The sequence below is a fragment of the Microtus pennsylvanicus genome, chromosome 4 (assembly GCF_037038515.1).
Source record: "Microtus pennsylvanicus isolate mMicPen1 chromosome 4, mMicPen1.hap1, whole genome shotgun sequence".
Taxonomy (NCBI): Eukaryota; Metazoa; Chordata; class Mammalia; order Rodentia; family Cricetidae; genus Microtus; species Microtus pennsylvanicus.
In genome coordinates, this window is record NC_134582.1 from 96,409,758 (window position 1) to 96,421,402 (window position 11,645).

Genomic DNA, 11,645 nt, shown 5'->3' on the forward strand with positions numbered 1-11,645 from the left:
CCAAGGTAGCCCACTGACTGCTCAGGTCTAGCTAGCTCTGTGTTTGTGCACATCTACTTGTCCTCTGTGGAATAACCCCAAGGACATGAAGGAAGATAGGACTGGAGAGGAAGGACAGAGGGAAGGGCTTAGCAGACATTGGTCGCCATCTCAGTATGGTAAAAGAACCTATTTGGTGACTATTAGACTTTTTGCTGTGGATTTCCCCACATACATACATAGATAGTACAGGGGCATACAAACTTCAACTTTACCGGGCTGTCGTCATAGAGGCTGAGTTATTAATCTGGTAAACTTTGAATAGTTGAGCAGAAGCAGCTCTTAAAAGTTAGACATTTGAATTTGTTTAGGTGTTTTGAAGAGAAGATGCAACTATAGAAAGAACAATTGCTTTGGTTTTTATAGACTGCAATGTAAGCTATCCCCATGTCCCTTCATTCACATGAAAGTAATCTGAGTATCTGTGCAGGGAAAGATGACATTCAGAGTCAACAACCAGGAAGGGAATGGATTTTGGAAACCTCAAAGGTGGACCCTATGGATTCTGTTGTTCTATCCTGCTCTTTTTTGTTATCATTTACAGAGCTTAATAGCTACTAGGTGTTGCAAAGAGGGCTGTTTGTTTGCTCCCGCAGCTCAGACTCCCAAAATAATCACACAGAAACTATATTATCTAAATCAATACTTGGCCCATTAGCTCTAGCTTCTTATTGTCTAACTCTTACATCTTTAGTAACCCATCTTCATTAATCTGTGCATCACCACAAGGTTGTGGCCTACCAGCAAAGTTTCAGCGTGTCTGTCTCTGGTGGCTACTCCAAGGCTTCTCCTTCTGACTACGCCCTTCTTTCTCACAGCATTCAGTTTAGTTCTCTCCTCCCCCCCCCCCCCGCCTCTATTCTCTGTGCAGGCCCAAGACACTTTCATTAGCCAATAACCAATAAAAGCTACACATACACAGAAGGACCTTCTACACCACCTATGGGTTTAAGTCCTGTGCTTCCCATTCTTGCCTCTCCAATGCAGATCCTCACAGAAGCACCTGCCATTCTAACTTTTAGACAGACATAAACAGTTATGGTCTCAGCTGTTTGAAAACCTTTGTCCAGTGTGGTCTTCGGCTTGCCTGTTCCTGTGAAAGACTGGCAACCTTAAGAGCCATGAGTACATCTGCATCTCCCAGTGGCTGGCTGTTCTGAAGTCAGCTGAAGCCTGTTTTTATAAAGCTGAGGTTGCATCTTGCTTTGCATTGCAGGCAGCTGAGATGCTTCTCTTTGGGAAGAAGCTCACAGCAAGAGAAGCCTGTGCTCAAGGCCTCGTCACTGAAGTTTTTCCTGACAGCACTTTTGAGAAAGAAATCTGGACCAGGCTGAAAGTGTATGCGAAGCTCCCACAAAATGTAAGTATTTGGTTTTTACTTGTGGGGATGTGGAAATCATTTTCCAAGGGGAAATGTGCCTTAGGAAGACACATCCTAAGAAGACAAGACATGTCTTCAGTTGGCATGAAGCACCTCTGGATTTTGTTAGAAGTTACTATGATGTTGGGAATAGTGATTTTTTTTTAAAGAGAACTTACCAGATAGACATTTCATTTCCATGCTACAAGGTCAAATGATAATCCTTTATGGTGATAACTCCATGAGGATGCCAGTAGACACCCAGCTTTTTTACTTTGGGATTCAGGTGGGAGGTGAGGAGGTTGAATATATTTAGGAGACCCCACTTTATAGAACATCAGTTTGTATGGGTAGTACATATGGGTAGTAGCTCATAGCTGATTGTTCTTACATCCTTGCTGTTGAGTGTGTGATCCTGGAACCAGAAGATTTGTATCCATCTAGGGCTGTTTAGAGTCATCTCTGTGTACCTTAAAGATAAACCCTAATATACATATATATGCCTTAGCAAAACCTAAAAGGATCAGTTAATTACAGTGGATGGCAAGAATTTATTGATCCTATTCCTGTTGGAATAACTTATTGCTGGTTTTGTTTCATCAGTCCCTGAGAATTTCCAAACAGTTAATCAGAAAAAATGAGAAAGAAAAGCTCCACGCAGTTAATGCTGAAGAGTGCAGTACCATCAAAGCAATGGTGCTGTCAGAGGAATACATCAACGCTATCAAGAGCTTCTTATCCAGAAAGTCAAAGCTGTGAAGCCCACCACAGCAGTTAGACTTCTCAAAGGAAGTATGTGCCTTCTGTGTTTTCGGGTTTCTGGTATACGAAGAACACCCTTCACTGTGCCTTTTTCTTGACTAACAACACAGCAATTATAAGAAGGCCTAACAGCGCTGACCAATAAAAACTTTCATATACCAAGTCTTAAGAGTTTATGTAGGTTTTTGGTAATAGAAAGTCTTACATCCCTTGACATGAGTGTATAAACTTTAAGACAGTGTACTTGGGGAGCTGTTGACCGAGGTTTCTGTCCCACCTGATCCTGCAGCCATTAAGCCCCAAAGAAATGACACAGAGGTCTACATCAATTATAAACTGATTGGCCTAGTATCTCAGGATCTTCTTATTAACTAATTCTTATAACTTATATTAACCCATAATTCTTATCTGTATTATCCATGTGGCTTTGTACCTTTTTCGACAAGGCTGTCACATCTTGTTTTCTCTGTGTCTGGATCATAACTACAGACTCAAACTTCCCTCTTCCCAGAATTCTCATTGTCCTGCTTCTACTTCCTGCCTGGTTGCTGTCACCCTACCTATACTTCTTGCCTGGCTACTGGCCAATCAGCATTTTATTACAAATAATACAATTGACAGGATAAAAAAATCTATTGTTCCACAGCAGGGACCTGTTCTGAAAAATGTCTACATCCTTACATGCTGAGATCATGTTTCTGACACCACAGAAGCAGTTTATCATCCACACATGGTGACTGAGTAAATTGGGCCAAACACTATCAGTCTTTGGATCACCAACTTGAAGTATTCTTTGAGTTGCATTTTCTTTTTCAACCATCTGGCAAAAAAGAAAAATAATTTTCAATGCCTCTTGTCTTAGTTAGGGTTCCAATTGCTGTGTAGAGACAGCATGACCACAGCAACTCTTATAAAGGAAAGCATTTCATTGAGGCTGGCTTATAGTTCAGTGGTTTAGTCTATTGTCATCATTGGCAGGAAGCATGGTGGCATGCAAGCAGACATGGTGCTAGAGAAGTAGCTGAGAGTTCTATATCCAAATCTGCAGGCAGCAGTAAGAGAGAGAAAGAAACATGAAACCTCAAAGCCCTCCCCCAGTGAAATACATCCTCCAATAAGGAACACACCTACTCCAACAAAGCCACACTTCCTAATGTACACTTATGGAAGCTTTTCTTATTCAAACCACCATACCACCCCTTCCCCCAACACACACCTACACAATTTATTGAAGATGTAAGACAGGAACAATGGGTCATTTCTTCATAAAAGCAATGTTCCTCATTGGCTTTACAATCCTCATTCTTTCGTGCAGTGTTTTGTGAGGCACCTATGAGCTGCCTAACCTTCTAACTTGACAATTTCATTAATGGCATCCACTTCACTTGATAAGGCCTTTGATGAGATAGTTGGAGCTCACAAAATTGGGATTGAATGTTGCTGGATATTTGATCACACTGTGAACCCCAAGATTGCATTATTTATATAAAATCAAATGTAGGTCCAGAGGCAGAGCAAGCAACCAGTTGACTGGAAGGAACCATAGAGAGTAAAAGGAAGTTGATGGGCGAGAGTCGGGGGGGGGGGGTAGAAGAAAGAGACATCCAGTTGGAGGAATTTGTTTCAAATGATGTTGAAGAAAGCCCTCTTTCTGAAACATGGCAGAGGAGAAAAGTTAGCCAGCTTCTTTCTCTGTCTCTCTGAGCTAGCAGATTGTCACCCTAGTATCTGACTCGTGAGACTTCATTGGTAAAATAAAAAGAGGGAGACTTAGTAAAAAAAAAAAAAATTCCTCCTTATGTGGAGGTGTGGGCCAGGAAGGCTCCGCTGGGGCAGCGGCCTCAGCAGTGAGGAGACAGTGGCTGCAGATTCCTAGTCAGCAGTTGATGCAGTGGTAGGCTCAGGTGCAGACGGTGTGTCACAAATAAAAACAGCAATAGCGTATTATTTTTCTTACTAAAATATTGCTACATTTTTATCTTTCTTTCAACAATTAGGTTCCAGGTAGCTATAGTGTCAAAACCTGAAAGTATTTTAAATTTTGATTTTTTTATTCTGATAATCTTAGTCTGCAGGGTTCAGCTTTATGAAAATGTAAACAGAAATAGCCATTGTGGTTATTAACAAGTTACTAGTGCCTGATGCCCATCATATTTAATTCCTTGAAAAAGATGCCAGGGAACAAAGATGAGATTGCTACTGCTGTCTTCACAGGCTGAGATCCTAAAACAGGAAGGAAGAGTGGCGCTTTCCTGGAGTGAAATGACTAGGAAGTGCCAAAGAGTCAATTAAGAAGCCAGTAGAGTCCAGGACCACCACACCCCAGGAGGGAACTATTGTCCAAAGCTCCTGTTCAGTACAAAACCTCTGTACAACATATAGAAAGAGACTTTGTTATAATGCTTAAATTAGGAGTGGATTAGGAGGGGCTGGAGAGATGGCTCACTGATTAAAAGCTATGGCTGCTCTCCCAGAGGATCCAGGTTCAGTTCCCAGCAGCCACATAGCTCACAAACTTTCTGTAATTACAGTTCCAGGAGATCCGATGTACCCTTTTTGCCTCTGTGGGTATGAGGAATATGTGTAGTATACACCCATATGAATAAATTAATTCTTATAAAGTGGATCATGAAAAGCCACCCGAATACAGAGAAGCAGCTTTCCCTGGCTGGGAAAACAACACTTGGCTCCTCTGGTGAGGAGGAGATTCTTGCTCCCAAAGCAGAGCTCTGTTTGGTGGACACTGTTGTGGCTATGATGTGGCCAGCTAAAGATAAGTCCAAGAAAACAAATGACAACAAAAAGGTCTCTGTCCAGGTGAAGGGCTCCCTGAGGGTTAAAGTGAGAAAAAAATCCCAAAGCGAAGAAAAAGTGTTCTAGACTGAGAGATAGCTTAGCGGAAGCACATTGGCTGCTCTTCCAGAGGATCCAGGTTTCATTCCCACAAGGGATATGGCAGCTCACACCCATCTGTAACTTCAGTTCCAGGGCATCTAAGCAGTCACACATGTGGTGCACAGACATTCATGCAGGCTAAACATCTATACACATGAAAATGAGCCTTCTTTTTTTAAGGAAAGAATTCTCCTTGATTCCATGTTTGAACCTCAAGTCTCAGGTTCATTCACAGGACAGATGCAAACAAATGGAGCAAAGCCTTGGAAAATCGCAGTGGGACAATCACCACCACACACAGGAAGTCACAGTGGAACAGTCAACACCACTCACAAGAAGTCACAGTGGGACCATCACCAACAAACACAGGATGTCACAGTGGGACCATCACCACCACACACAGGAAGTCACAGTGGGATGGTCACCACCACTCACAGGAAGTCACAGTGGGACCATCACCACCACACACAGAAAGTCACAGTGGGACTGTCACGACCACTCACAGGAAGTCACAGTGGGACCATCACCACCACACACAGGAAGTCACAGTGGGATGGTCACCACCACACACAGGAAGTCACAGTGGGACCATCACCACCACACACAGGAAGTCACAGTGGGATGGTCACCACCACACACAGGAAGTCACAGTGGGACCATCACCCCCACACACAGGAAGTCACAGTGGGACCATCACCCCCACACACAGGAAGTCACAGTGGGATGGTCACCACCACTCACAGGAAGTCACAGTGGGACCATCACCACTACTCACAGGAAGTCACAGTGGGACCATCACCACCACTCACAGGAAGTCACAGTGGGACAATCACCAGCACACACAGGAAGTCACAGTGGGATGGTCACCACAACTCACAGGAAGTCACAGTGGGACTGTCAACAACACTCACAGGAAGTCACAGTGGGACAATCACCAGCACACACAGGAAGTCACAGTGGGACGGTCACCAGCACTCACAGGAAGTCACAGTGGGACAATCACCAGCACACACAGAAAGTCACAGTGGGACAATCACCACCACTCACAGGAAGTCACAGTGGACACATCACCACCACTGACAGGAAGTCAAGAATGGAACTGTTGTCCGAGTCACTTGCTAAAACAGTCCTCCACGTGAAAGTCTCCAAGAACAGAGGCCATGCAAGGTTATAGTCACAGTGCCCATGACACGGTCCACACTCATTTGGCATATGGAAGGCTGGCCAGTCGCAATGAGAAGGAAAAGGTGTGTCAGTCCCATGATTACCCAGAGGTTGGAATTGTCACACAGTAAGCAGATCTTCTAGCTGACCCAGATGGCCAGGAAAATCACATGTGATTACATGTGAAATTTCAGCTGATTAACTAAAGCCAGGTAGAAATTTTCATTTTTGAAGTGTAACGCCTACTAAACACACACACACACACATGCACACACACACACACACGTACTTAATAATATAGTAGCTGTGATGGCTCTTTTTGTTTGTCAACTTGCCTATATCTGGAATTAATAAAAACCCAAGCTGCTGGGTATAACGGTGAGAAATTTTTCTTGGTTAGATCATTCACGGTGAGGACACCCATCCTAAATCTGGGCCACACCTGATGGCACTTATATAAACGACATGGAAGAGGGAAGCTCTTGCTCTTTGCCTGCTTGCTCTCTTGCTGGCAAGTTCATCCCTTCACTGGTAGTAGAGCCTACTTCTTCTGGATTCCAGTGTATGTGGAAGACCATCTGAGTTGTCTAGTCTTCTGGACCAAATGGCTATTGGATTTGTGGACTTTCTGTCAGCCATTGTCGAAGGACTACAATCTGTAAGCCACTCTAGTATAAAGATTGTTTTTTGTCCCTCTGGAGAACCCTATTGATACAGTAATCTTCCATGTAGCTTTCTCAAACTTCCTTAGTGCTCTTTAGCCTTGCTCTGCCCTCCCCTCCCCCACTATCCCCATCGCATCTAAACCTCCTCAGTATTCTTCCCCTTTCTCCTATCATTCAATTTTTGAGGTTTTGAAAGTGACGACCAATTCCTTACAGGTCATATATTTCAAATTTTTACACACTTAAATGGGTTTTTAATTGTAGTAGAAATAGAGCAATAGAAGAAAATTGCAAGCTTGCTTTTAGAATGTGGTTAAATCCTTGGACTTCCCACAGGTCAGGGAACCCTGATTGCTCTTCGAACTGATGAGGGAGGAGGACTTGATCGGGGGAGGGGGAGGGAAGTGGGAGGCGGTGGCAGGGAGGAGGCAGAAATCCTTAATAAATAAATAAATGGAAATAAAAAATTAAAAAAAACATCCCCTAAAAACTGTACATTACTGGCTGTTGTCACTAGGTGGCAGCAGAAAGGCTGGTGACTTCTGACTTGGACTTTGAAGGGGTTGGGGAAAGGGAGACAACCAAGTCACTTGATTGCCTTTGTCTCTGCTGGTGGTGATGGTGGGACTTCTCTTGGCTTCAGCTACATCAAAGCACCACATCGAGTATTAGTGTCAAAATTAACCCTGAGCACTAGAACTGATTTTACAGCCCACTATTAATTGAATATGTCGGCAGATATATAGTATGAGGTATGAGGACAGATATCGGGGGAGTAGGGGAGACTGTCAGACCCCACGTGCAGTTATCCCCCCAGGCAGCCTTTCCTTGGTGTTCTGGAAGAATAAGAGAAGGCTGGTGGGATCCTATGTGTTCTCACAGCTCCAGGGTTTCTACCCCTCAGGATTCACATCTTTCTATTCAGACTGCTGGGTATGCCAAGCTCCTTGTCCCCCAACTTTTTTCTTATGCCTCAAGAAGTCATACAAAAATCATACAGTTATATGTGGCTCCATAGAAATCCACAGGGAAGTGATACAAAAGCCCCCATAGATACCAAAATGTGCTGACTCAAATCCCTTATGGAAAATGGAACAGCTACCCGTATCATCCCATGTACCTTAAATGGTCCATGCTTTGGCTATAATACCTAGAAAAACTAAAAGTGTCATGCAAATAGTTGGTACATTCTATTGGTTAGGGACTAACAGAAAATTATGTACATATTTAGTACAACGTTCGATTGGGATTTTGCAAATATTTTTGATTTATGGTTGGTTGAATCCACAGATAATGAAACCATGAAATGGAAACAGCCTAGTTGGTCTTTGTTTACTGTACTTGGAAAGACTGCATCAAGGGCCAGTAGGGGGTGCCGTAGAGGTGTTTCTGGTGTGGGAGAAAATGAATAAGAGTAGAAGAAACCAAAGTCCCTTCTAGACCTAGGATGCCATTGTTTATAAACACAGCGATTGCAATAGCCCATCCCCCAAGCCTCACAATGAGCATCCCTAGGGAGAAGTCCTTCCCACCTGAGCCACAGCTCATACCAGGCAGCCTTGGACTAGAGAAGCTATCTCAGCTGCTCCTTTCTCTGTTCCCCTCACTGCTCTGTGCTATTGCCAGAGTGACTTCACATTCACTAGACAGTTTATTACATCAAGGTCTACCTTCTAGTCTCCCTGACTCTGCCTTCCTCCTTCCATGCTATAGGCCAAGCCAGTTCTTATTTCATTATCCAATAAAATCAACACATAGACAGAAGGACCTCCCACACCAAAAGTTGGTGGATTAAACATCTAGATAGGAAGTTACATAGGAAAATCAGGAGAGTGGACTCCTTGATGGAATCTCACTTACATGTCTTTCCAAGGCTGTATATGGTCCTGTGGCTTCCTGAGTTACCAGAAAGACATTAAAATGAAAGAAAACTTTAAATTTAAGGAAGTTTTAAAAATCAATTAAAAATATGTGAGATGATACATTTACTCTTTACCAAAAAGAATTTCCTTTTGCAAATGAAATTGAGTGGTCTTATGAAATATGTTATATAGATTCAAGGGTCAGACAGGAAAGCTGATATCTGGCAACAGATGTTCTGGCCCCAAGTGATCATATTACATTTGTTTTTCTTTGTTTTTTGTTTTTAACATCCATGTTTGAGGCATTATTAGGAAAGCACCTGTTCTAGGCATCCTTAGCTTACCCAGTTGTGTTGAGTTTCCTGTACTCTCAGACACTGACAAAGCAGATCCCAGGGTGAGGAGCATCTTCCCCTTCTCCTGTTTCCTTGGTTTCCCTATCTTCCTGTCTGCTTCAAGAGAAGTTGGAAGCAGTGACTATGCACTAACCATGGGTAGATCTGGCCCTTATGAGCCTTCCAAAGACTTCTAGAGCTCAATTGACGTGAATTTTCCCAAGACGTAGATTGATCACTGTTCTGGGGATGGGGTGGGTGGGGTGATGCACCTGAGAGAAACATGAGCAGTGTTAAAAGTATGGAAATTTAATTGAAAATGGAAATATTCCCCAGAGAAAGGGATTGAACTATAGGACTTTGAACTTAAATCGGTATCTCCCTACCAAGACAAACAAAATGTACAATGATCAGCACATTCTCCAAAGGGTTAAAACAAGAATCAAAACTCAGCATATGAAGGACCATGGAAATCTTCACACACTGGAAAAGTGGCAGTGATCAGTCACCAGTAACACATAGAGATGAATGTAGTGATCCAAATTAACAATCATTTTTGTTTTTTTTTTTAACTGTGGTGAGGAGGGAAGCCCTGAGAGTGTTGTTTATATGGGCACAACTGTATTAAGGTCCCCAATGCCTTAGACCTGAAGGGGATGCCAAAACCTTCTCCAGCTCAGGTCCAGGAAACTGCAAAAGCCTTCCCCTGATACTGGTACCCAGTGCTTCCAAAAGATCAGCCAAAAAGTGCAGAAACTGTTAGTGAAGGCTTCCTCTTTCAGCATGACTAAAGCCTGAGGCTTCTCTCCTACAGAGACCTCCTACTGAGATCCTACAGAGACCTCCTACTGAGATTAGCTACATCTGCCTAGTTTAGCTGTGTACCATAAAGTACCCTCCTCCTTATCCAGCTGTAAGCAGCCATTATACCTCATCTATTCAGATGTGTAGAATAAACACTCTGAATTTGGGGGTTGCTGGTGGTGTCCTCGTTTAGAGCAAGCATATCTTACAGGAGCATGGCCCACCTGATCCCAATTTTCCTCTATGGGTTATCTTGAGTCTGTCCTTTCTTCATTTCATTGTCTCCCTTGCCAGATCAAAACCCAAGAAGAATATAACAATTGAGAAACATTTATTCAGTTTCACAGTGTTCCAGGCACTTGGGGCCACAACATACCAAGAACAATTACAGTTGTATAAGTTTGCCAATTCCCTATGGGGACAACCCAAATGAACATGATGGTGGCTAGGATCCAGCCAACTCAGGCTTGCATGCCCCATGGATGTGGACTCCATGTACTCAGCTAGGTCACCCTCTGTAACTCACTTGTGAGAGTATATGGTGAAGCTTAGATCTTTTTGAAAATAGAAAGAAGAAAGAGGAGGAGGAGAAGGAGGAAAAGAGAACTCAGCTGTGCCTGTTTTGTATTTTGTTTTTATTTTGAGTTTTTCGAGAGGGAGCCTAGGCTGGCTTCAGATTTGTTATATTGCTGAGACTGACAGTTGTTGTAATAAGATTGGCGGGCTGCGTCCCGCCACCCGGCTAGCTTTACACCTGAAATAATTACCAGGAAACTGTATTCTTTTAAACACTGCTTGGCCCATTAGTTTTAGTCTCTTAACCCATTTTTAATAATCTATGTAGTACCATGAGGTGCGCTTACCAATAAAGATCTTAACCTGCATCTGTCTGGAGTGAGAGAACCATGGCAGCTCCCTGACTCAGCTTCTTTCTCCCAGGATTCTGTTCAGTCTACCCTGCCTACCTAATTTTCTGTCCTCTTAAAGGGCCAAGGCAGTCTCTTTATTTAACCAATGAAATTAACACAAAACAGAAGACTATCTCCCAATAGACAGTGAACTCTATCCTTCCTCTACCTCCCGAGTGTTGATATTACAGATATGTGGAACACCTGACTGTATATCAGGGAGTGCAGGAAGAAGCTGCCAACAGGATTACTCCATTATCAGGTGGAAGGGATTTTTTTTATTGTGAATGAGAGAGAAAATATCCAGCATTATCTGGAAGAGTACGAACAGAGAGAAAGAGATAAGATTGGACATGGCCAGAGCTAGGGAAGAGCAAGAACAGGAGAGAATAGTGTATTCAAGGGGGAACACACATAAAAAAGAAGCTTCTGATATGACCATTCCTTTTTTAGGGATAAGTTGTTTTGGTTTCAGTTTTGGTTTTGAGACACGGACTCTTTATATATCTCAGGCTGTTCTAGAACTCACTATGTAGATTAAGCTGGCCTCAAACTTACAAAAATCCACCTGCCTCTGCTTCCCAAATGGTGGGATTAAAGATATGAGCCTGGCCATCACACCTGGCATCAGGAAGGTTCATTGGGAAGAGGCCAGAGCATAGAGAAAGAGAAACAGACTGGACATGGCCAGGGAAGGAAAAGAACAGTTGAAACTATGGATAGCAATAGAGAGTAGAGCATAACAAGAAGCAAGGGGAAAGCAAGAGATAGAGAATGGAGAGATAGAATGTGGATTATAAGGAGCTGAGGAGAGGCTGAAGGATCAGGATGATACTATAGACTGTGAAACA

The 11,645-nt window shown here is 43.0% G+C and overlaps 1 protein-coding gene across 2 annotated transcripts in view; it reads left to right on the forward strand.

The window, feature by feature from the left end:
* The window catches only part of LOC142848192 (enoyl-CoA delta isomerase 2-like), a 51,462-nt gene extending 49,138 nt beyond the window's left edge, over nucleotides 1-2,324 (forward strand). For both annotated transcript variants that reach the window (XM_075969909.1, XM_075969910.1), the window contains exons 9-10: nucleotides 1,256-1,399; nucleotides 2,003-2,324. In XM_075969909.1, coding sequence (XP_075826024.1) covers nucleotides 1,256-1,399; nucleotides 2,003-2,158 — 300 coding nt within the window. In that variant the 3' untranslated portion in view covers nucleotides 2,159-2,324. The remainder of the gene's footprint in view (nucleotides 1-1,255; nucleotides 1,400-2,002) is intronic.
* Nucleotides 2,325-11,645: the final 9,321 nt, after the last annotated feature.